This window comes from Ranitomeya imitator, chromosome 1 (assembly GCF_032444005.1).
Source record: "Ranitomeya imitator isolate aRanImi1 chromosome 1, aRanImi1.pri, whole genome shotgun sequence".
Taxonomy (NCBI): Eukaryota; Metazoa; Chordata; class Amphibia; order Anura; family Dendrobatidae; genus Ranitomeya; species Ranitomeya imitator.
The window spans coordinates 530,447,170-530,473,931 of NC_091282.1; the positions used below are offsets into that span (position 1 = coordinate 530,447,170).

The 26,762-nt window shown below is 44.2% G+C and overlaps 1 protein-coding gene across 1 annotated transcript in view; it reads left to right on the forward strand.

Moving 5' to 3' along the window:
• The window catches only part of FBXO10 (F-box protein 10), a 106,945-nt gene that overhangs the window by 44,311 nt on the left and 35,872 nt on the right, over positions 1 to 26,762 (forward strand). The window contains exon 7 of the mRNA XM_069767323.1: positions 2,109 to 2,179. Within this exon, the coding sequence (XP_069623424.1) occupies positions 2,109 to 2,179 (71 nt within the window). The remainder of the gene's footprint in view (positions 1 to 2,108; positions 2,180 to 26,762) is intronic.

Genomic DNA, 26,762 nt, shown 5'->3' on the forward strand with positions numbered 1-26,762 from the left:
TGCCCTTCTGCATTTGTACGAGCCCACTTTTTTAAAGTTTACACTCATGCCGCTCTTGCTTGTGCACATTCATCTCCCAGTGGTCTTCAGCAAAATGGCGCAAATATGTTTAGTCTGTGTGTTTAATATAAATATATTTCTATATCGCCTACAGCTGTTTTAAATTTGTGCTGGCTCCTATCTGCCCTTTAAATTTGTAAGCTTTTAGCTCGGAAGAGGCATGTTTGATAAATATTAGGATAAAGTGCCATCAAATAAAAGTATGACCTGTCGCATTTGGTAGACTATCATGAATTGCACAATTTATGCGCTAATAGCTTCATTTTTGAAAGTATATTTTATATTGCAGTAAAGCAGACCAATTTCATATTTTCAATGTATATATACACCTTAGCGCTTACAGAATGCTGCTGTATTCTTTTGTTTGCAAAAAAGTGAGAAAAGTGGTTGTTGATGGTGTATATATTTTCCCTAGGTTCCTGTCTTATGCTAAATATAACAGTGTAAATAAACCAGCCTGGTAGTAAGGTGATTGTGTATGTTCCCTGCTCCACTTCACTACTCTGGGTGTCCGTGATGACCCTGGCTAATCACCTGCAATGCTCACATATGGTCTAAAAGGTCAAAGGGTCCAAAACTGAGGCTCTCTCTGCTCCCGTGTGGAGAAAGCAGTTGTTTGTTTGGTTGGAAGCTGTGCACTAGGCTCAGCTCTCATGAACCAGGATTTGCAGGTATAGTCAGCGGCCAACCAGTCTAGGATTCTATTTTGTATCATTTGTGTTTTTCTTTGGATGATATGTATACGGAACCAATAAAACAGGTTGCGAATAATTGTATCAAACTTATCTGGTTTGAACGGTGCCTTGGCGTGGCTTTTGTATCTATCTGACCAAGGAGATGGCAATTCTGTGAGCCAATTCCTTAAGGCCTCATTCACACTTCCGTCTTTCAGCTCCCGTCACAATCCGTCGTTTTTTGAGAATGCAGGATCCTGCAAAAAATTTTTCTCATAGACTTGTATTAGCGACGGATTGTGACGTATGACCATCCGTTTCATCCGTCTATCACTGGATCCTGCATAAAAAAACAGTCCGTCGGGCAGAGGAACGTTTTTTCTGCACGCCGGAAAATCGGTCAGCGACGCATCCTGCGCTGCCCGTCACTGGCTACAATGGAAGCCTATGGGCGCAGGATGCGTCGCTGCCTGTGAAAAGCGGGAATCCAGCGACGGGTCCCGTCTTTTCAAAGAGAGCATGCGTGGAAGAATTTGCCGTCAGGGAAATTCTCTCTTGTTCGCTCTCTTTCTCATTTTACTATTGATGCTGCCTATGCAGCATCAATAGTAACAAGAATGTGAAAAATAATTTAAAAAATTGCAATATCCTTACCTACCGACGTTCCCACGCAGCGATGCTCCCAGCAGCTAGTGTTCATAGTAATACATTGCGACTTCTCGCGAGATTTCGCAATGTATTACTAGGAACGCTAGCTGCCGGGAGCATCGCTGCGCGGGAACGCCGGTAGGTGAGAATACTGTGATTTTTTTTATTTTTTTTAACCTGGTTTGTGTTGTGTGTGCGTTTTCGCAGCGGAAAACCGCTGCGAAAATGCATACACAACAGGTGCACATAGCTTCGACGGGTCCATCAGAAAGACGGGCCCAGTGCACACGTTTTCTACAATCTGCACAGGATCCGTCATTTCAACATCTTGACGGATCCTGTGCAGATTTGGAAGGTGGAAGTGTGAAAGTAGCCTTAAAGAATGCTGTCAAAATTTTGCACTATATTCATGCGGTTTTATTTATTATTTACGCGATCTTGAAACTGTTTGTTTCCAAAATTGTAATTGAAATTTTCTACTCTATTAGTCAAGCATCATGCACTGGGATGGTCAGTAAATTGCTTTATGACTTTCTATTATTACCTGCCAGACTTTAATCATTCTCTTCATGCATCTTGAATGAAATGATTGTGCCGTTGAAATACATTGTACATTTGTGTTGGACTTCAACAAATACAGAATGTAGCACTCTCTAAAATGTGCTTTTAGGGTATGTAGGCTATGCATTGTATGCATCCTAATTAGAATGCATATTTATTTTACAGTGGTAACCATATCTTTCAAGGCCGGGCTGCTGGCATTGCAGTGAATGAAAATGGAAGAGGTCAAATCACAGGTATGCAATATTGAATACGTTATATGAGTTATACATAGCAAGCCTTTTGACTTCCTTTTGATAAAATTATGTTATTATATGAATACACGACCAGCCTATTTAGGGTCTTTTAAGGCCTGTTATTTGCTTTTGTGTCTTTTTGGCTGCACTACAAGAACCTTTCTTTTTCATTCATTGGCCATTTTAGCTGTTTAATTTTCTTTCTCTGAAACTAATTGAGAGTTTTCTCTGCTGTTTGTTTGGGATCATTGTCTTCCTGAAATGTCCACCTTCGTTTTATCTTAATTATCCTGGTAGATGGCAGCAGTTTTTTTTTTAATCAAGAAATGTCTCGGTCCATTGTCCATTTGCTAGTGCCATGTGCTGAAAAACAGCCCCACACCATGATATTCCCACCTCCAAACTTCCCTGTTGATATGTTGATTTTTGGGTGATATGCAGTGCTTTTTGGCCTCCAAATATGGTGTGTATTGTGGCATCCAAAGATTTCAGTTTTGGTCTCATCTGACCAGACTATAGTCTCCCAGTATTTCACAGGCTTGTCTAAATGTTGTTGAGCACACTATAAACGCGCCTGAACATGACTTTTCTTCTGCAATGGAGTCTTGCGTGGTGAGCGTGCATACAGCCCATGAAGGATTAGTGCATTACTAAGAGTTTTTTTTTTTTTTTAAACAATTGTACCTGCTGATTCTAGGTGTTTCTGTAGCTCTCCATAGGTGATCCTTGATGCTTGGAGAACTCTTCTGATAATTATTTTCACTCCTCTGTCTCAAACCTTGCCAGGAACACCTGGTTGTGGCTGGTTATGGTGAAATCATGTTCTTTCGACTTCTGGATTATTGCCCCAATAGTTATAACTGGAACCTTTAGTAGTTTAGAAATTCTACTGTAACCAATCCCATCAGTATGTTTTGCAACAATAAGGTTGTAAAGGTTTTGAGACAGCTCACTAGTTTTACCTATCAATGGGATGTTTCTTGTGTGGCATGTTGTGAGTTCTGTTTTTGGGCTCCCTCTGGTGGTTACTGATGGTACTGGGTGACTTGTGTTCTCTGCGGTCTCTGGTGTCCACCTGTTCCATCAGGTTATGGGAGTTTCCTATTTAACCTGGCTTTTTTGTCATTTCCTCGCCGGCTATCAATGTAATCAGCGTGTCTTTTTACCTCGGCTCCCTGCGTCTGTTATCTTCAGGACAAGCTAAGTTTTGATTTTCCTGTTCCACGTTTTGTTTTATTTTTGTCTTAGTCCAGCTTGCAGATATTTTATTCCTTGCTGCTGGTTGCTCTAGTGGGCTGAAATTACTCCTCATGTTCCATGAGTTGGCACATGAGTTCAAGTAATTTCAGGATGGTTTTTTGAAGGGTTTTTCGCTGACCGCGCAGTTCACTTTTGTATCCTCTGCTATCTAGCTTTAGCAGGCCTCATTTTTGCTGATTCTATTTTCATAACTACGTATGTGCTTTCCTCTCATTTCACCGTTATTACATGTGGGGGGCTGCTATTTCTGTGGGGTGTTTCTCTGGAGGCAAGTGAGGTCTGTGTTTCTTCTAATAGGGGAAGTTAATCCTTCGGCTGGCGCGAGACGTCTAGGAATCATCGTAGGCTACTGCTAGTTGTGTGTTTAGGTTCAGGATCGCGGTCAGCTCAGGTTCCATCACCCTAGAGCTTGTTTTGTTTTTGTGCTTGTCCTTTTGTGATCCCCTGCCATTGGGATCATGACAGTGGCACCTTGGTAATGAGACACCTGGCAGGATTGCTTTCTACTTACTGATAGATTTCAGCTGGTGTCATTACTTTCCATGGCTTTTTACACCTCTTTCTTCATGTGTTTAATACTTTTTCCAAGTAATTTCTCATTATTACACATAATTTGTGGACATCTATGGTTTAATTTCTTTTCCTGTGTAAACTGGATAGGTTGTTACTGACATCTGGTGAAAATTTCCAGTCAATAGCACCATTAGAAATATATTTACTGAGAAAACTGTGACATGTTCAATACTTATTTCACCCCCTTTTTAATTGTTTTATTTTTAATGGGGCAAAAGGGGGGTGATTTGAACTTTTTTGTTTTTTAGTTCATATTTTTAAAAACTTTTTTTTTTCATTTTATACTGTTTTTCTTAGTTCCCTTGGTGGACTTGAAGCTGCAATCGACTGATCACTTGTACCATAAATACAGTAGTAGGGCATTAGCACAGCTATGTACTGTATAGTGATAATCATGATCTCCTTTGATCGCCAACTGCAGCCTGGCTTTCACAGGAGAATCATCATGACAAGTTTGGAGGTGGCTAACCCGTGGCTGTTAGAGGCAGATGTTGGCTGTTTAAATCAGCCATCATTTGCTTGGAAGTCGAGCCCACATCAGGGTCTGGGACATGTGTAAAGCTTGCCGGGGTCGAGGGGCTGTGTTCCCATGCCCTGGAACCCCACAAATAAACAGTGTCCCAGTCCCTTGGTAACAGGTTGTGTGCGGTGCATTCACATTTAGGCCTGGAGGCCTCCGCTGCATCTATGTCCTCTGGTCCGGGATCAGCCACACATAAATTGGGGTCACTTGCTTCATACCACACAGCTCAACTTTACTTAGCAGCCCATGTTCCACTGATAATACAGCACAGTACATTTCCATGTTCTCTATATGTTCAGCCTGAGCTATCCCTTTGCTTAATGGCTCCCTTGGCCCCTGGGATACTCCATCCGGCCTCGGAGCTCTCATGAGACCCATCCTATCTCTCTCATGCGCCTCCCCTTCTGGCTTCCATTTGTTGGAAGGCAATAAGGCACACTTTACAATGCCTAGTTCTGGTCATAGGCCCTGAACATTGCAGAGATATCTGCAGAAGACAGTAACCAACGTTCTCATACTGCCTGAACAGTTCGTACTACTCTTGCCCTCTGGCCTTAAGCACTGCTCTCACTTTCTTTATCTTGCAAGCTAATCTTTAACTCCAGACTCACTGCACTAATCAGGAAGTGCTCCTTAACTGACCTTGCACCCTCCCATGCTGGACTGGCCCCAAACATTTTAACTGTATACTAACCTGTGCAATATACTTCCTACTTCCTATATCTAGTATGCCCACAACTGAATCTTTCTCCTTTCTAACTTAATCCCTAAGTCCTATGCTATGCCTTATACTATAAACTATGTCCTCCTCTATCTAAACTCACTATCTCTAACCTAAGCACTCAACTATATCCTAACTTTCCCTAAATCTTATACACAAATAAATTGAATTCTACATTAATCATACATTGCATTACCAAAGTACATTAGTGCCTATAACACTTTATGCAGTTTCACATATCATGACAATCACATTATTCACAAAATACAATAAAACCACGTCTCAATACATATTTAAATACACTCCTTGAAGACATTGTCTTTAGGGGGAGAGACGTATGATGTCTCTTGTCACACCTTTTCACAAGACATAAGACATAAATGTACGTCCTATGTCGTAAAGGAGTCAAATGGATCTCATAGTTTCATAGTTTTTAAGGTTGAAGGTAGACATAAGTCCATCGAGTTCAACCTGTCGATACAGAGGAGGTAAAACCCGATGGGGCATATGCTAATTGCTCCAAATTGTGGGAAAAATTATTTCACAACTCCTCATACAGCAATCAGACTAGTTCCCTGAATCATTGTGCCATCACAGAATTTAGTCCTCTTAACCTGTAATGTTATATTTTTCAAGAAAGGCATCTAGGCCCTCCTTGAACTTAGAGATTAGTTGAAGTGTACTTTTTTTTTTTAAATCCACGTTTGAAAGCCTGCATAATTCTTTTTTACAATTTTCCCCATGATATCAGTATGAGCGCTAAGTCTGTACTCATACAGTTGTGCTCAAAAGTTTACATACCCCGCCAGAATTTTGCTTTCTTGGCCTTTTTTCAAAGAATATGAATGACAACACCAAAACGTTTTCTCCACTCATGGTTAGTGTTTGGGTGAAGCCATTTATTGTCAAACTACTGTGTTTTCTCTTTTTAAATCATAATGAAAACCCCAAACATCCAAATGACCCTGATCAAAAGTTCACATACCCTGGTGATTTTGGCCTGATAACATGCACACAAGTTGACACAAATGGGTTTGAATGGCTACTAAAGGTAACATCCTCACCTGTGACTGTTTTCTTGTAATCAGTGTGTGTTCATAAAAGCTGAGTGAGTTTCTGGGATCCAGACAGACTCTTTGCATCTTTCATTAAGCCACTGACGTTTCTGGATTGTGAGTCAAGGAGAAAGAAAAAGAATTGTCAAGAATGTGCCTTGGGAGAAGCTGGCCAGAAGCATGGTCCCGGCCTAATCTATAAGCTGTATTTTCTTTCTGAAACACTGGAGCAAATTGGAGAAAAACATTACTTGGCTGCAGTCATCTAGCCAATCTACAATTCATTCTTCCCGTGGTTTAGCATGAATCAGGTCAATGGCTCCCTATAAGTATATAGATCAAGGGTGCACAGCCTGCCACCCAGGGCCCACATGCAGACCACAATGCCAGTCCACTAGACACGCGTAAGTCGCCCTCACTAGACACGCGAAAGTCGCCCTCACTAGACACGCGCAAGTCGCCCCCACTAGACACGCGCAAGTCGCCCCCACTAGACATGCGCAATCTGCCCCTACTAGACACGTGTCACTCGCCCCCATTAGACACGCGTCACTCACCACCACTAGACACGCGACACTCGCCCCCCCTAGACGTGTCACTCGCCCCCCTAGACGTGTCACTCGCCCCCCTAGACACGTGTCACTCGCCCCCCTAGACACGTGTCACTCGCCCCCCTAGACACGTGTCACTCGCCCCCCTAGACACATGTCACTCGCCCCCCTAGACACGTGTCACTCGCCCCCCCTAGTCACGCGTCCCTCGCCCCCCTAGACACGCATCCCTCACCCCCCCTAGACACGCATCACTTGCCTTCCCCAGACATGCGTCACTTTCCCCCCACTAGACACGCGTCACTTACCCATTAGATTACACAGTTCCTGCCTTCTTGACAGTGAAGACTTTGGCATCCCTACTGCGATAATGAATAGCACAGAATTATCCCACGCTTCTTTCCTGTGACCCTGCACTCAATAGCAACATAGCATCAGTGCCCAGTCCTCAGTCAGTACCCCCTCTGACTGTCCACTAGGTCTCTCCTTCCTACTCCGTTGTTCTGTTTATTCTTTTACAACTGCCTCTCACACCTGTACTTGCTTTCTTACCATGCCTGCCTCCTGTGTTCCTTCCATTCTCCTGCAGGGCCAGATTCTTCTAATCCACATCTTCTCCTGCAGCAGCCTCCTCACCCATACAGACAAAGTGGGCATGCATGACCTCTATCTCTTTAGGGCCTCTTGACACAGTTTTTTTTTTTTTTTCTTTTACCAGGATTTAGATGCAGATTTTTACTGCAAATCCACATTAGAAAAATGCTTCAAACAATCTTTGAATAAGCTAATAAGCTTCCTATTAGTTTTACTGCAAACTGTTCAACATAACATGAAAAAAAACACTGAAAAAGTTTCCAACTGAGTCAAAATCCTCATTAAAAACTCATTGTGAACATACCATTAGAGTGCTGATTTTTAGAAGAAAGACTACTGTAATTAGAATTTGTACTTTATTTATGGATTTATGGTATATACGTTCGATCTGCCATAACTGTCACAGAAGGTAATACCTTTTTCATTTTTAGTGTAGCCCCCAAATTGGTTCAGTATGACAATATGGCTCTTGGACCAAATAAGGTTGCGTGTCCCTGTTACAGATGTTTGTGATTGTCCGTGCTCTTATTGACTTCAGATTCTTAAAATTTTGTAGAGTATTCATCTATAACAATATGCGTTGTGCAGAAAAATGAGCTGAAAATCATTCCAATATTCCTTCTTCTCCCTTTTATTCTTCATTCAAGGTGTCAAACTCGAGGCCCAACACAGAAGGACCGGATCTTCACTTTCCTCTGTGCGGAGAGACAGTCGTAGCAGTGTTGAAATGTGTGCCGTGGCTTAAAATCTAAGATGGCAGCTGCCTCCTGCGTCATCTGCCCTTTGTATTAATTGCAGGCCGCCTTCTACAACTGGAGCGCCCCCAGACACAGGGCCGTGGGTTACTCGGTACTGGTCCTCTCTGTCTCAATTCTAGGGCTGCCACGGTGGCTGGACCCGGTCCGTGACCCTGCTAAGGGGCGTCCAATAAAAGGGGTGATAAAAGTCGGCTAGAGTTTCGTGACGCCACCTGTGGTATTTGGTCAGGTTGACCGACGCTGCTTGGGGTCCGCTGGGGTGATGTGATGGCAGCTAGATGGTATACCTTCCCACAGGTGAAGTTTATCCCCAGGGCTTCCCAGTAGTGTAGGTGGCAATGGTGTGAGGCACAGTCAATAATGAGGACACAGGGTTGCAGTCTCTTTACCTTTTAATGAAGGCTTCGGGATCCTCAATCCAGAGCACTGTCAACTGGGCTGTCTGAGACCGGCCACTCCGAAGGCACATCCAGAGCTCCCTTTGCAGGTGGAAATCAGTGCCTACCACTAGCGCCTGTGTGTTGTAGTTCTTCCCTGCTGAGCATTCGGGATAGTCCTCACAACTTCTGTTCTCGTTCTTTCTCTTTCTCTCTCCGTCCCCCAAGTTTATCTGGATAGGACGCACCCGTTTGACGGGAAGGCTCGGAGCTATTCTGGGACCCTAGAGACGCCCCTCTCCACGCTTGCCCCCTATGTCTGCTTAGGTGATGTATGGTAGACAGCCGACCTATAATCAACTGTCCTGCGGTATTTGAAGTAAGGCATAAAGTCAGTTACTTCCTCGGTGTTCCAGCCACCGGCTACGCGCCTCAGTAGGATGTTGCCGTTCTCGGGGCACGACTCCTACTGGCTCTCCTTTGTGCTTTGATCTCGTTTCTCACTTTCCACAATATCCTTCTCTTCGTGTCCTTTCTTAGGATACCGCTGCAAGGTAGTGCAGGCGCGGTTCCGTTGCTTTCTATTCGTTCTGCTAGGCCCCTGTCAGGAACCCACCCCTGACAGGTCCTCCCTGGACTCTTCCAGGCTGCGTTCTGTCCTAACTTCCTATCCAACCCCTAGTTTTACCAGTGTGAGGAGTGGCCTAATATAGTGCCTTTTGCTCCCCCTTGTGGCCAGAGTGTGAAGTGTAATGTGTGCTTGTGATACCTGGTCAGGTGAACTCCTTTAGTGCAATCAGACATAACTGTTGTGAGTTCTGTTTTTGGGCTCCCTCTGGTGGTTACTGATGGTACTGGGTGATTTGTGTTCTGCTGTCTCTGGTGTCCACCTGTTCTATTAGGATTTGGGAGTTTCCTATTTAACCGGGCTTTCTTGTCATTTCCCCGCCGGCTATCAAGGTTATCAGAGTGTTTTGTTACCTCAGCTTCTGGCTTCAGTAATCTTCAGGACAAGCTAAGTTTTGATTTTCTTGTTCCACGTTTTGCTTTATTTTTGTCTTGTCCAGCTTGCATATAATATTCTCTTTGCTGCTGGTTGCTTTAGTGGGCTGTAATTGCTCCTCATGTTCCCTGAGTTGGAACATGAGTTCAAGTAATTACAGGATGGTTTTTTGAAGGGTTTTTTGCTGACCGCGCAGTTTACTTTTGTATCCTCTGCTATCTAGTTTTAGCGGGCCTCATTTTGCTGAATCTGTTTTCATACTGTGTATGTGCCTTCCTCTCATTTCACCGTCATTATATGTGGGGGGCTGCTATTTCTGTGGGGTATTTCTCTGGAGGCAAGAGAGGTCTGTGTTTCTTCTAATAGGGGAAGTTAGATCTTCGGCTGGTGCGAGACGTCTAGGATCAACGTAGGCACGTTCCCCGGCTATTGTTATTTGTGTGTTCAGGTTTAGGGTCGCGGTCAGCTCAGGTTCCATCACCCTAGAGCTCGTTGGTGCTTGTCCTTTTGTGATTCCCTGCCATTGGAATCATGACAGTATAGCCGGCCGAAATGTTTGGGCTGAAGTAGGAGGAAAAGTAGTCTGAGGAAGTTTTTTTTTTTTTTTTCTCCTTTGAGGTTGCTGCCTAGCCTTAATTGCAGCCAGGCTGATTTTTTTTTTCTTTCCTCCTCTTAATCTTTGAATGGCTCTGACCTTAGCTGTTTATCATGGACGTCCAGAGTTTAGCTTCCAGCTTGAATAATCTTGCTGCTAAGGTTCAAAATATACAAGATTTTGTTGTACATGCTCCTATGTCTGAACCTAGAATTCCTATTCCAGAGTTCTTTGCTGGAGATCTAGTTTTCTGAATTTTAGGAACAATTGCAAGCTGTTCCTTTCTTTGAAATCTCGCTCTTCTGGAGACCCTGCTCAGCAGGTTAAGATTATTATATCTTTCCTGCGGGGTGACCCTCAAAATTGGGCATTTGCATTAGCACCAGGGGATCCTGCGTTGCTTAATGTGGATGCGTTTTTTCTGGCATTGGGTTTGCTCTATGAGGAACCTAACCAGGAGATTCAGGCTGAAAAAGCTTTATTAGCTCTCTCTCAGGGGCAAGATGAAGCAGAAATATATTGTCAAAAATTTCGGAAATGGTCAGTGCTTACTCAGTGGAATGAGTGCGCCCTGGCTGCAAATTTCAGAGATGGCCTTTCTGAGGCCATTAAAGATGTTATGGTGGGGTTCCCTGCGCCTACGGGTCTGAATGAGTCTATGACTATGGCTATTCAGATTGATCGGCGTTTACGGGAGCGCAAACCTGTGCACCATTTGGCGGTGTCTTCTGAACAGGCACTTGAGACAATGCAATGTGATAGAGTTCAGTCTAGAAGTGAACGGCAAAACTATAGGCGGAAAAATGGGTTGTGCTTTTATTGTGGTGATTCAGCTCATGTTATATCAGCATGCTCTAAACGCACAAAAAAGGTTGATAAGTCTGTTGCCATTAGTACGTTACAGTCTAAGTTCATTCTGTCTGTGACTCTGATTTGCTCATTATCATCCATTTCCGTCGATGCCTATGTAGATTCAGGCGCTGCCCTGAGTCTTATGGATTGATCATTTGCCAAGCGATGTGGGTTTAGTCTTGAGCCTCTGGAAGTCCCTATTCCTTTGAAGGGAATTGACTCTACACCTTTAGCTATGAATAAACCTCAGTACTGGACACAAGTGACCATGCGTATGACTCCCGTTCATCAGGAGGTGATTCGCTTCCTGGTATTGTATAATTTACATGATGTTCTAGTACTTGGTCTGCCATGGTTACAAACTCATAATCCAATCCTTGACTGGAAAACAATGTCTGTGTTAAGCTGGAGATATCAGGGGGTTCATGATGATGCACCTCCGATTTCTATCGCTTCATCTACTCCTTCTGAGGTTCCTGTATTTTTGTCTGATTATCGGGATGTTTTTGAGGAGCCTAAGCTCAGTTCGCTTCCTCCTCACAGGGATTGCGATTGTGCTATAGATTTAATTCCTGGTAGTAAATTTCCTAAAGGTCGTTTGTTCAATCTGTCAGTGCCAGAGCATACTGCTATGCGGGATTATGTTAAGGAGTCCTTGGAAAAGGGACATATCCGTCCATCTTCGTCCCCTTTGGGAGCAGGTTTTTTTTTTCGTGGCCAAAAAAGATGGGTCCTTGAGGCCTTGTATAGATTATCGTCTTTTAGTAACATAGTAACATAGTAACATAGTTAGTAAGGCCGAAAAAAGACATTTGTCCATCCAGTTCAGCCTATATTCCATCATAATAAATCCCCAGATCTACGTCCTTCTACAGAACCTAATTGTATGATACAATATTGTTCTGCTCCAGGAAGACATCCAGGCCTCTCTTGAATCCCTCGACTGAGTTCGCCATCACCACCTCCTCAGGCAAGCAATTCCAGATTCTCACTGCCCTAACAGTAAAGAATCCTCTTCTATGTTGGTGGAAAAACCTTCTCTCCTCCAGACGCAAAGAATGCCCCCTTGTGCCCGTCACCTTCCTTGGTATAAACAGATCCTCAGCGAGATATTTGTATTGTCCCCTTATATACTTATACATGGTTATTAGATCGCCCCTCAGTCGTCTTTTTTCTAGACTAAATAATCCTAATTTCGCTAATCTATCTGGGTATTGTAGTTCTCCCATCCCCTTTATTAATTTTGTTGCCCTCCTTTGTACTCTCTCTAGTTCCATTATATCCTTCCTGAGCACCGGTGCCCAAAACTGGACACAGTACTCCATGTGCGGTCTAACTAGGGATTTGTACAGAGGCATTATAATGCTCTCATCATGTGTATCCAGACCTCTTTTAATGCACCCCATGATCCTGTTTGCCTTGGCAGCTGCTGCCTGGCACTGGCTGCTCCAGGTAAGTTTATCATTAACTAGGATCCCCAAGTCCTTCTCCCTGTCAGATTTACCCAGTGGTTTCCCATTCAGTGTGTAATGGTGACATTGATTCCTTCTTCCCATGTGTATAACCTTACATTTATCATTGTTAAACCTCATCTGCCACCTTTCAGCCCAAGTTTCCAACTTATCCAGATCCATCTGTAGCAGAATACTATCTTCTCTTGTATTAACTGCTTTACATAGTTTTGTATCATCTGCAAATATCGATATTTTACTGTGTAAACCTTCTACCAGATCATTAATGAATATGTTGAAGAGAACAGGTCCCAATACTGACCCCTGCGGTACCCCACTGGTCACAGCGACCCAGTTAGAGACTATACCATTTATAACCACCCTCTGCTTTCTATCACTAAGCCAGTTACTAACCCATTTACACACATTTTCCCCCAGACCAAGTATTCTCATTTTGTGTACCAACCTCTTGTGCGGCACGGTATCAAACGCTTTGGAAAAATCGAGATATACCACGTCCAATGACTCACCGTGGTCCAGCCTATAGCTTACCTCTTCATAAAAACTGATTAGATTGGTTTGACAGGAGCGATTTCTCATAAACCCATGCTGATATGGAGTTAAACAGTTATTCTCATTGAGATAATCCAGAATAACATCCCTCAGAAACCCTTCAAATATTTTGCCAACAATAGAGGTTAGACTTACTGGCCTATAATTTCCAGGTTCACTTTTAGAGCCCTTTTTGAATATTGGCACCACATTTGCTATGCGCCAATCCTGCGGAACAGACCCTGTCGCTATAGAGTCCCTAAAAATAAGAAATAATGGTTTATCTATTACAGTACTTAGTTCTCTTAGTACTCGTGGGTGTATGCCATCCGGACCCGGAGATTTATCTATTTTAATCTTATTTAGCCGGTTTCGCACCTCTTCTTGGGTTAGATTGGTGACCCTTAATATAGGGTTTTCATTGTTTCTTGGGATTTCACCTAGCATTTCATTTTCCACCGTGAATACCGTGGAGAAGAAGGTGTTTAAAATGTTAGCTTTTTCCTCGTCATCTACAACCATTCTTTCCTCACTATTTTTTAAGGGGCCTACATTTTCAGTTTTTATTCTTTTACTATTGATATAGTTGAAGAACAGTTTGGGATTAGTTTTACTCTCCTTAGCAATGTGCTTCTCTGTTTCCTTTTTGGCAGCTTTAATTAGTTTTTTAGATAAAGTATTTTTCTCCCTATAGTTTTTTAGAGCTTCAATGGTGCCATCCTGCTTTAGTAGTGCAAATGCTTTCTTTTTACTGTTAATTGCCTGTCTTACTTCTTTGTTTAGCCACATTGGGTTTTTCCTATTTCTAGTCCTTTTATTCGCACAAGGTATAAATCGCTTACACTGCCTATTTAGGATGTTCTTAAACATTTCCCATTTATTATCTGTATTCTTATTTCTGAGGATATTGTCCCAGTCTACCAGATTAAGGGCATCTCTAAGCTGGTCAAACTTTGCCTTCCTAAAGTTCAGTGTTTTTGTGACTCCCTGACAAGTCCCCCTAGTGAAAGACAGGTGAAACTGTACAATATTGTGGTCGCTATTTCCTAGATGCCCGACCACCTGCAGATTTGTTATTCTGTCAGGTCTATTAGATAGTATTAGGTCTAAAAGTGCTGCTCCTCTGGTTGGATTCTGCACCAATTGTGAAAGATAATTTTTCTTGGTTATTAGCAGAAACCTGTTGCCTTTATGGGTTTCACAGGTTTCTGTTTCCCAGTTAATATCCGGGTAGTTAAAGTCCCCCATAACCAGGACCTCATTATGGGTTGCAGCTTCATCTATCTGCTTTAGAAGTAGACTTTCCATGGTTTCTGTTATATTTGGGGGTTTGTAACAGACCCCAATGAGAATTTTGTTACCATTTTTCCCTCCATGAATTTCGACCCATATGGACTCGACATCCTCATTTCCTTCGCTAATATCCTCCCTTAAAGTGGACTTTAGACAAGACTTTACATAGAGACAAACCCCTCCTCCTCTCCGATTTTTACGATCCTTTCTAAACAGACTGTAACCCTGTAAGTTAACTGCCCAGTCATAGCTTTCATCTAACCATGTCTCGGTTATTCCCACTATGTCAAAGTTACCTGTAGATATTTCTGCTTCTAGTTCTTCCATCTTGTTTGTCAGGCTTCTGGCGTTTGCGAGCATGCAGTTTAGAGGATTTTGTTTTGTTCCAATCTCCTCGCTGTGGATTGTTTTAGAAATGTTCTTACCTCCCTTCTGAGTATGTTTTCCTGAATAAGATTACCGTAAAATATCAGTATCCTTTGCCTTTGTTGACTGATTTGTTTGCTCGCATTAAGGGGGCTAAATGGTTCACTAAGATTGATCTTCGGGGTGCGTATAATCTTATACGAATAAAGCAAGGTGATGAGTGGAAAACCGCATTTAATACGCCTGAGGGCCATTTTGAGTATTTGGTAATGCCTTTCGGACTTTCTAATGCTCCTTCAGTCTTCCAGTCCTTTATGCACGATATTTTCCGTGAATATCTGGATAAATTTATGATTGTGTATTTGGATGATATTTTGTTTTTTTCTGATGACTGGGAGTCTCATGTTCAGCAGGTCAGGAAGGTGTTTCAGGTCCTGCGGGCTAATTCCTTGTTTGTAAAGGGCTCAAAGTGTCTCTTTGGAGTCCAGAAGATTTCTTTCTTGGGGTATATTTTTTCCCCTTCTACTATTGAGATGGATCCCGTCAAGGTTCAGGCTATTTGTGACTGGACGCAGCCTGCATCTCTTAAGAGTCTGCAGAAGTTCTTAGGCTTTGCTAATTTCTATCGTCGTTTTATAACTAATTTTTCTAGTGTTGTTAAGCCTTTGACGGATTTGACTAAGAAGGGTGCTGATGTTGCTGATTGGTCTCCTGCGGCTGTAGAGGCCTTTCGGGAACTTAAACGCCGGTTTTCTTCTGCTCCTGTGTTGCGTCAGCCTGATGTTTCGCTTCCTTTCCAAGTTGAGGTTGATGCTTCCGAGATTGGAGCGGGGGCGGTTTTGTCACAGAGAAGCTCCGATTGCTCGGTGATGAAGCCATGTGCGTTCTTTTCTAGAAAATTTTCGCCCGCTGAGCGGAATTATGATGTGAGTAATCGGGAACTTTTGCCCATGAAGTGGGCATTTGAGGAGTGGCGTCATTGGCTGGAGGGTGCTAGACATCGTGTGGTGGTCTTGACTGATCACAAAAATCTGATTTACCTTGAGTCTGCCAGGCGTCTGAATCCTAGACAGGCTCGTTGGTCACTGTTTTTCTCTCGTTTCAATTTTGTGGTTTCATACCTGCCAGGTTCAAAGAATGTGAAGGCGGATGCTCTTTCTAGGAGTTTTGTGCCTGACTCCCCTGGAAATTCTGAGCCCACTGGTATCCTTAGGGATGGGGTGATTTTGTCGGCCGTCTTCCCAGACTTGCGACGTGCTTTGCAGGAGTTTCAGGCGGGTAAACCTGATTGTTGTCCGCCTGAGAGACTGTTTGTTCCGGATAGTTGGACCAGTAGAGTCATCTCCGAGGTCCATTCTTCTGCGTTGGCAGGTCATCCTGGAATATTTGGTACTAGAGACTTGGTGGCCAGGTCTTTTTGTTGGCCTTCCTTGTCGAGGGATGTGCGTTCTTTTGTGCAGTCTTGTGAGGTTTGTGCTCGGGTTAAGCCTTGCTGTTCTCGAGCCAGTGGATTGTTGTCACCTTTGCCTATCCCGAAGAGGCCTTGGACGCACATTTCCATGGACTTTATTTCGGATCTCCCTGTCTCTCAAAAAATGTCTGTCATCTGGGTTGTGTGTGACCGCTTTTCTAAAATGGTTCATCTTGTACCCTTGCCTAAGTTGCCTTCCTCCTCTGAGTTGGTCCCTCTGTTTTTCCAGAATGTGGTTCGTTTGCATGGGATTCCGGAGAACATCGTTTCTGACAGGGGATCCCAGTTTGTGTCTAGATTTTGGCGGACGTTCTGTGCTAAGATGGGCATTGATTTGTCCTTTTCGTCTGCATTCCATCCTCAGACGAATGGCCAGACGGAGCGAACTAATCAGACCTTGGAAACTTATTTGAGGTGTTTTGTTTCTGCTGATCAGGATGACTGGGTTACCTTTTTGCCGCTGGCCGAGTTTGCCCTTAATAATCGGGCTAGTTCTGCTACCTTGGTTTCTCCTTTCTTTTGTAATTCGGGGTTTCATCCTCGTTTTTCCTCTGGTCAGGTGGAGCCTTCTGATTATCCTGGAGTGGACATGGTGGTGGATGGGTTGCATCGGATTTGGAGTCATGTGGTGGACAATTTGAAGTTGTCCCAGGAGAAGGCTCAGCAGTTTGCTAATCGCCGTCGCCGCGTGGGTCCTCGACTTCGTGTTGGGGACTTGGTGTGGTTGTCTTCTCGTTTTGTTCCTATGAAGGTCTCTTCTCCTAAGTTCAAGGCTCGGTTCATCGGTCCTTATAGGATCTTGGAAATTCTTAACCCTGTGTCGTTTCGTTTGGATCTCCCGGCATCGTTTGCTATTCATAATGTGTTCCATCGGTCGTTGTTGCGGAGGTATGAGGTACCTGTTGTTCCTTCGCTTGAGCCTCCTGCTCCGGTGCTGGTGGAGGGAGAATTGGAGTATGTTGTGGAGAAGATCTTGGATTCTCGTGTTTCCAGACGGAAACTCCAATATTTGGTCAAGTGGAAGGGTTATGGTCAGGAGGATAATTCTTGGGTGGTTGCCTCTGATGTTCATGCTGATGATTTGGTCCGCGCTTTTCATAGGGCTCATCCTGGTCGCCCTGGTGGTTCTCGTGAGGGTTCGGTGACCCCTCCTCAAGGGGGGGGTACTGTTGTGAGTTCTGTTTTTGGGCTCCCTCTGGTGGTTACTGATGGTACTGGGTGATTTGTGTTCTGCTGTCTCTGGTGTCCACCTGTTCTATTAGGATTTGGGAGTTTCCTATTTAACCGGGCTTTCTTGTCATTTCCCCGCCGGCTATCAAGGTTATCAGAGTGTTTTGTTACCTCAGCTTCTGGCTTCAGTAATCTTCAGGACAAGCTAAGTTTTGATTTTCTTGTTCCACGTTTTGCTTTATTTTTGTCTTGTCCAGCTTGCATATAATATTCTCTTTGCTGCTGGTTGCTTTAGTGGGCTGTAATTGCTCCTCATGTTCCATGAGTTGGAACATGAGTTCAAGTAATTACAGGATAGTTTTTTGAAGGGTTTTTTGCTGACCGCGCAGTTTACTTTTGTATCCTCTGCTATCTAGTTTTAGCGGGCCTCATTTTGCTGAATCTGTTTTCATACTGTGTATGTGCCTTCCTCTCATTTCACCGTCATTATATGTGGGGGGCTGCTATTTCTGTGGGGTATTTCTCTGGAGGCAAGAGAGGTCTGTGTTTCTTCTAATAGGGGAAGTTAGATCTTCGGCTGGTGCGAGACGTCTAGGATCAACGTAGGCACGTTCCCCGGCTATTGTTATTTGTGTGTTCAGGTTTAGGGTCGCGGTCAGCTCAGGTTCCATCACCCTAGAGCTCGTTGGTGCTTGTCCTTTTGTGATTCCCTGCCATTGGAATCATGACACATAACATCACTCCCCGTAGTGGCAGAGCGACATTACTGCAACGACCAGGACTCTGGGGCGCTGCACAACCCCTGGTAAAAAATTATGGAATCACTGGCCTTGGAGGATGTTCATTCAGTTGTTTAATTTTGTAGAAAAAAATCAGATCACAGACATGGCACAAAAAAGTCATTTCAAATGGCAATGTTCTGGCTTTAAGAGCCACTAAAAGAAATCAAGAATGAAAAATGTGGTAGTCAGTAATGGTTACTTTTTTTAACCAAGCATAGGGGAAAAATTATGGAATCACTCAATACTGAGGAAAAAATTATGGAATTGCCCTGTAAATTTTCATACCCAAAAATAACACCTGCATCAAATTAAATCTGCTTGTTAGTCTGCGGGCTGTCCGAGTTGTCTGCCGGGGCATCTGCGGGGCTGTCCGGGGGTATGCGGCGCTGTCTGGGTGTGTGCGGGGCTGTCCGGGTGTGTGCGAGGCTGTGCGGGTGTGTGCGGGGCTCTACGTGGGGTCTTTGGGGGGTTGTGTGTGTGTGAGTGTGTGTGCAGGCATCGTCTGTTGGGACTACAAGTCCGGCTAATCCGGCTAATGTGTTGATTGTAAAAAAACAAACAAAAAAACACATATACAGTACATACAGTACATGCAACATATTACATACAGAACATGCAACGTACAACATACAGTACATGCAACATACAACATACAGTACATGCAACATATAGTACATACAACATGCAACAAACAACATACAGTACATGCAACCAACAACATGCAACATACAGTACGTACAGCAAGCAACATACAGTACATGCTACATACAGTACATACGGCATACAACATACAGTACATACCATTCACCTTGATCCTGAAGCCCTTGCTCACCTGTAAAAATTCTTAAAATAATAAACAATATACTCCCTGTGTCCGCAGATATCCAATTAATACGAGTGTCCAACGACGACCTCCCATGAAGAGCTGCCACATCAGCTGATGCGACCGCTCTCCAGGGGCTCCAGCAATACAATGACGGAAGGTATCTTTCCGCACTGTATTCCTCCGCCGCTGTGAGAAATAGTTCCTATTCTCACTTGTGGCACTGCTGTGTGGGAAAATTCCTACGCAGCTTTGCCATAAAGTGAGATTCTGAACTCAGGTAGCCTCTTCAGTTATGCACTGCAGGAGCCATTGTCTCCTGTCAGTGTGTCACTGGAGGCCCTATAGAGCAGTGACATCTCCTGATGTCACTGTTCTATAGGGGAGATCGTCATGGGACACTCGTTATTAATTGGACTGCGTCGGACAGGGAGTATACGGTTGGTTTATTATTTTTAATTTTTTGCAGGCGATCGAAGGCGTTGCAGGAATTAGGCGTGATTGTAAGTATAGTGAAATTAAGAATATTAAAATACTTTCTTCCGGCTTTGTTCAATAATACATCTTTATTTAGCTTTAAAAAACGCATACAAAAACGCATCAAAAACCGCATAAAAAAAGCATTAAAAAACGCGCAAAGAACCGCATCAAAAACGCAGCTGCGTTTTCTGCCAGGAGATTCAGATTTTGTGCAGAAAATTCTGCACCCAAATCTGCAACGTATGCACATACCCTTAGTTTTGTGCCATATCTGTGGTCTGCTTTTTTTCTGCAAAATTAAACAACTGAATGAACATCCTCCAAGGTCAGTGATTCCATAATTTTTGCGAGGGGTTGTATATTGACCTAGCTAGTGCTTAGCAGAGGGGACGAAGCTAGCACTGGGAGCTGATTTAAGCATAAGTATGTGCCATCTTTATGAGAGAACAATGTGTGCAGTGATAGCAGTCAGCCTGCACAAACGGTGAACGTAGTCAGCCTGCACAAACGGTGAACGCAGTCAGCCTGCACAAACAGTGAACGCAGTCAGCCTGCACAAACGGTGAACTGTTATGATCTGGTGGTTTAGGAGCAACATGGGACGAGCTCTGAAGGAAGTGGTACCTGTACTGACCGCAGTCCCTAAGCTTAACACAACACTAGAAGTAGCCATGGGATGCTCCTAACACTCCCTAGGCACCTCGTCACAGCCTGAGAACCAACTACCCCTAAAGATAGAAACAGGAAAACTATCTTGCCTCAGAGAAAATCCCCAAAGGATAGATAGCCCCCCACAAGTAATGACTGTGAGTGGAGAGGGAAAAGACATACACAGAATGAAACCAGGATGAGCACAGGAGGCCAGTCTAGCTAGATAGATAGGACAGGATGGAATACTGTGCGGTCAGTATAAAACACTACAAAAAATCCACACAGAGTTTACAAAAATCTCCACACCTGACTAAAGGTGTGGAGGGTAAATCTGCTTCCCAGAGCTTCCAGCATCACTGAATTAATTCATACTGACAAGCTGGACAAACATAAAAAGCACAGAACAGATAAGTCCACAACCTGTGGACAGAAAAGAGCAAGCAAGGACTTAGCTTTGCTGAACTGGTCAGGATAACAGGGAAATCCAAAGAGATGTGAATCCAACCAGGAACCATAGACAAGTGGCACAAGCTGAAGGAAAGAGCCAGGCTAAATAGCTGAGCAGAATAGACAATCAGTGGAAGCAGCTGCTGACAGCTAAATCCAAGGAGCAGCCATTCCACTTAAAACCACCGGAGGGAGCCCAAGAGCAGAACTCACAAAAGTGCCACTTACAACCACCGGAGGGAGCCCAAGAGCGGAATTCACAACAGTACCCCCCCCATGAGGAGGGGTCACCGAACCCTCACCAGAGCCCCCAGGCCGATCAGGACGAGCCAAGTGAAAAGCACGAACCAAATCGGTGGCATGGACATCGGAGGCAACAACCCAAGAATTATCCTCCTGGCCATAACCCTTCCACTTGACAAGATACTGAAGCCTCCGCCTCGAAAAACGAGAATCCAAAATTTTCTCAACCTCATATTCCAACTCTCCCTCAACCAACACCGGGGCAGGAGGATCAACTGAGGGAACAACGGGCACCACATATCTCCGCAACAAAGATATATGGAAAACATTATGAATGGCAAAAGAGGCTGGAAGAGCCAAACGAAAAGACACCGGATTAATAATTTCAGAAATTTTATAAGAACCAATAAACCGAGGCTTAAACTTAGGGGAAGAAACCTTCATAGGAACATGACGAGAAGACAACCAAACCAAATCCCCCACACGAAGCCGGGGACCAACACACCGACGGTGGTTAGCAAAAGGTTGAGCCCTTTCCTGAGACAACGTCAAATTGTCCACCACATGAGTCCAAATCTGCTGCAGCCTGTCCACCACAGAATCCACACCAGGACAATCAGAAGGCTTAACCTGCCCAGAAGAAAAACGAGGATGAAAACCAAAATTACAATAGAAAGGTGAAACCAAAGTAGCCGAACTAGCCCGATTATTAAGGGCAAACTCTGCCAACGGCAAGAAAGCCACCCAATCATCCTGATCAGCAGACACAAAGCATCTCAAATAGGTCTCCAAGGTCTGATTAGTTCGCTCAGTTTGGCCATTAGTCTGAGGATGAAACGCCGAAGAAAAAGACAAATCAATGCCCATCCTAGCACAAAAGGCCCGCCAAAGCCTAGAGACAAACTGAGAACCTCTGTCAGACACAATATTCTCCGGAATGCCATGCAAACGAACCACATGCTGAAAAAACAATGGAACCAAATCTGAGGAGGAAGGCAACTTAGGCAAAGGTACCAGATGGACTATTTTAGAGAACCGGTCACAAACAACCCAGATAACAGACATCTTCTGGGAAACAGGAAGATCCGAAATAAAATCCATGGAAATATGCATCCAGGGCCTCTCAGGGACCGGCAAAGGCAAAAGCAACCCACTAGCGCGGGAACAGCAAGGCTTGGCCCGGTCGCAAGTCCCACAGGACTGCACAAAAGCACGCACATCACGCGACAAGGAAGGCCACCAAAAGGACCTAGCAACCAAATCTCTGGTACCAAAAATCCCAGGATGACCAGCCAACACTGAACAATGAACCTCAGAAATCACCTTACTTGTCCATCCATGAGGAACAAACAGCTTCCCCACTGGACAGCGGTCAGGCCTATCAGCCTGAAATTCCCGAAGCACCCGCCGCAAATCAGGGGAGATGGCAGAAAGAATCACCCCTTCCTTAAAAATGCCAACCGGCTCAAGGACTCCAGGAGAATCAGGCGAAAAACTCCTAGAGAGGGCATCAGCCTTAACATTCTTAGATCCCGGAAGATACGAGACCACAAAATCAAAACGGGAGAAAAACAGGGACCATCGAGCCTGTCTAGGATTCAGCCGCTTGGCCGACTCAAGGTAAATCAGATTCTTATGATCAGTGAAGACCACAACGCGGTTCTTAGCTCCCTCAAGCCAATGTCGCCACTCTTCAAACGCCCACTTCATAGCCAACAACTCCCGATTGCCGACATCATAATTGCGTTCCGCAGGTGAAAACGTTCTGGAAAAAAAAGCACACGGTTTCATCAAAGAACCATCAGAATCCCTCTGAGACAAAACGGCCCCTGCCCCAATCTCAGAAGCGTCAACCTCAACCTGAAAAGGAAGAGAAACATCCGGCTGACGCAACACAGGGGCAGAAATAAATCGGCCTTTAAGCTCCCGAAAGGCCTCAACAGCCATAGAGGACCAATTCGTCACATCAGCGACTTTCTTCGTCAAATCAGTAAGGGGCTTAACCACACTGGAAAAGTTGGCAATGAAACGGCGATAGAAATTAGCAAAGCTCAAAAATTTTTGAAGGCTCTTCACAGATGTGGCTTGAATCCAGTCATGAATAGCTTGGACCTTAACAGGATCCATTTCCATAGACGAGGGAGAAAAAATAAAACCCAAAAAAGAGACCTTCTGAACTCCGAATAGGCACTTAGACCCCTTCACAAATAAAGCATTATCACGAAGGATCTGGAACACCATCCTGACCTGCTTCACATGAGACTCCCAATCATCGGAAAAAATCAAAATATCATCCAAATATACAACCATGAATTTATCAAGATAATTGCGGAAAATATCATGCATGAAGGATTGGAACACAGATGGAGCATTAGAGAGCCCGAATGGCATCACAAGGTATTCAAAATGGCCTTCAGGCGTATTAAATGCAGTTTTCCATTCGTCACCCTGTTTAATACGAACAAGATTATATGCCCCTCGGAGGTCAATCTTAGTAAACCAACTAGTCCCCTTAATCTGAGCAAACAAATCAGAAAGCAAAGGCAAGGGGTATTGGAATTTGACCGTGATCTTATTAAGAAGACGATAATCAATACAGGGTCTCAAGAAGCCATCCTTCTTAGCAACAAAAAAGAAACCCGCTCCCAATGGTGACGAAGAGGGCCGAATATGCCCCTTTTCCAAAGACTCCTTAACATAACTCCGCATGGCGGCATGCTCTGGCACAGACAGATTGAAAAGTCGGCCCTTAGGGAACTTACAACCAGGAATCAAGTTAATAGCACAATCACAGTCCCTATGTGGAGGAAGGGAACTGGACTTGGCCTCATCAAATACATCCTGGAAATCCGACAAAAACTCAGGGACCTCAGAAGAGTGGGAAGAGGAAATTGACATCAAAGGAACGTCACTATGTACCCCTTGACAACCCCAACTAGTCACAGACATAGTTTTCCAATCCAGCACCGGATTATGTTCCTGTAACCATGGAAAACCCAGTACAACAACATCATGCAGGTTATGCAACACCAGAAAACGGCAATTTTCCTGATGTGCAGGAGCCATGTGCATGGTCATCTGCGTCCAGTACTGAGGTTTATCCTTGGCCAATGGAGTAGCATCAATGCCCCTCAAAGGAATAGGGCTCTGCAAAGGCTGCAAGGAAAAACCACAGCACCTGGCGAATTCGAAGTCCATTAAGTTCAGGGCAGCGCCTGAATCCACAAATGCCATGACAGAAAAGGACGACAATGAGCAAATCAGGGTCACAGATAAAAGAAATTTAGGCTGTACAGTACTAATGGTAACAGACCTAGCGACCCTCCTAGTACGTTTAGGGCAATCAGAAATAACATGAGCAGAATCACCACAGTAAAAACACAGCCTATTCTGACGTCTGAATTCCTGCCGTTCTGTTCTAGTCAAAATCCTATCACATTGCATAGGTTCAGGACTCTGCTCAGAGGACACTGCCATATGGTGCATAGCTTTGCGCTCACGCAGACGCCGATCAATCTGAATGGCTAGAGACATAGATTCGCTCAAACCAGTAGGCGTAGGGAAGCCCACCGTAACATGTTTAAGGGCTTCAGAAAGACCTTTTCTGAAAATAGCAGCCAGAGCATCCTCATTCCATTTAGTGAGTACAGACCATTTCCTAAATTTCTGGCAGTATAATTCTGCCGCTTCCTGACCTTGACACAAGCCCAACAGGGTTTTTTCTGCATGATCCACAGAATTAGGTTCGTCATACAATAATCCGAGCGCTTGAAAAAATGCGTCTACATTCAGCAATGCCGGATCCCCTGATTCAAGGGAGAATGCCCAGTCCTGAGGGTCACCACGCAGCAAGGATATGATGATTTTAACTTGCTGAATGGGATCACCAGAAGAACGGGGTTTCAAAGCAAAAAACAATTTGCAGTTATTTTTAAAGTTCAAAAACTTGGATCTGTCTCCAAAAAACAAATCAGGAGTAGGAATTCTAGGCTCGAAAGCCGGAGTCTGGACAACATAATCTTGGATACTCTACTCTTGCAGCAAGTTGATCCACACGAGAAAACAAACCCTGAACATCCATGCCAGAGCATAAATCCTGAACCACCCAGAGATCAAGAGGAAAAAAGACAAAAGAGAGCACAGAAAAAAAATGGCTCAGAATTTTTTCCTTCTTTTGAGATGCATTTAATTCATTTGTGGCCACTTGTACTGTTATGATCTGGTGGTTTAGGAGCAACATGGGACGAGCTCTGAAGGAAGTGGTACCTGTACTGACCGCAGTCCCTAAGCTTAACACAACACTAGAAGTAGCCGTGGGATGCTCCTAACACTCCCTAGGCACCTCGTCACAGCCTGAGAACTAACTACCCCTAAAGATAGAAACAGGAAAACTATCTTGCCTCAGAGAAAATCCCCAAAGGATAGATAGCCCCCCACAAGTAATGACTGTGAGTGGAGAGGGAAAAAACATACACAGAATGAAACCAGGATGAGCACAGGAGGCCAGTCTAGCTAGATAGATAGGACAGGATGGAATACTGTGCGGTCAGTATAAAACACTACAAAAAATCCACACAGAGTTTACAAAAATCTCCACACCTAAATCTGCTTCCCAGAGCTTCCAGCATCACTGAATTAATTCATACTGACAAGCTGGACAAACATAAAAAGCACAGAACAGATAAGTCCACAACCTGTGGACAGAAAAGAGCAAGCAAGGACTTAGCTTTGCTGAACTGGTCAGGATAACAGGGAAATCCAAAGAGATGTGAATCCAACCAGGAACCATAGACAAGTAGCACAAGCTGAAGGAAAGAGCCAGGCTAAATAGCCGAGCAGAATAGACAATCAGTGGAAGCAGCTGCTGACAGCTAAATCCAAGGAGCAGCCATTCCACTTAAAACCACCGGAGGGAGCCCAAGAGCAGAACTCACAAAAGTGCCACTTACAACCACCGGAGGGAGCCCAAGAGCGGAATTCACAACGGTGAACGCAGTCAGCCTGCACAAACGGTGAACGCAGTCCGCCTGCACAAACGGTGAACCCAGTCAGCCTGCACAAACGATGAACGCAGTCAGCCTGCACAAACGGTGAACGCAGTCAGCCTGCACAAGCGGTGTTCTCAGTCAGGTCAGTCAGCCGAAATGTTTGTGAGGTTCCATCTGTGAATAGGAGCAGACACAGCCAGTACTTGGCATAGGGAGCAGTCCATCTTGGGACTCTAAGATCTGGTACAGCTGTTAGCCCTACTACCCAGAGACAGCTATCTTAGTCCTACTACCCAGAGACAGTTCTTTTAGCCCTACTTCCCAGGGTCAACACTCTTAGACCTACTACTCAGATGCACCTTTCATAGTCCTACTACCCAGGAGCCGTACTCTTAGCCCTAATATGCAGGTGCAGCTCTATAGTCCTACTGCAGTCTTATAGCCTCTGGCCTGTCTGTGCTCGTACCATGTTGCACAGACGTTTGTATGAACCCTTACAATTACAAGCAGCCCTTTGAAGGCAATCATAATGTGGATGTGGCCCTCGGTGAAAATGAGTTTGACACCCCTGGTTTAGATAGAATAACTTTCCTCCATATCTATATTCTTATTAACAGCAGCTTTTCACTGGTGACAATGTACCAGTGCAGCATCTAACTGGATTTCATGGGAAATTTGATCCTCCATCTTAGTATAATTGCTTTTCTAAATGAGATGCCAATTCCTGTACTCAGGGAAAAGCTCCCATTACATCTGTAAGAATTCTTCACGTCTGAGTAACTGCAGCACAGGAATTTATTCTAAGCCCTAGAATGACATGTGTGATGTCTAAGTCTCTTGTTAGCAAGGCTTTATTGTTGTAGACAGATTCATGCAAGCATTTCTGATCTAGCAGCCTTGACTAGATTCTCTGAAAACAAGCCATACTTTAAATGTAGCAAATTACTGGGACGGCGAGCGCATATTCTCTGCAGAAAAGACTGCACCAGCAGTACAGGTACAAC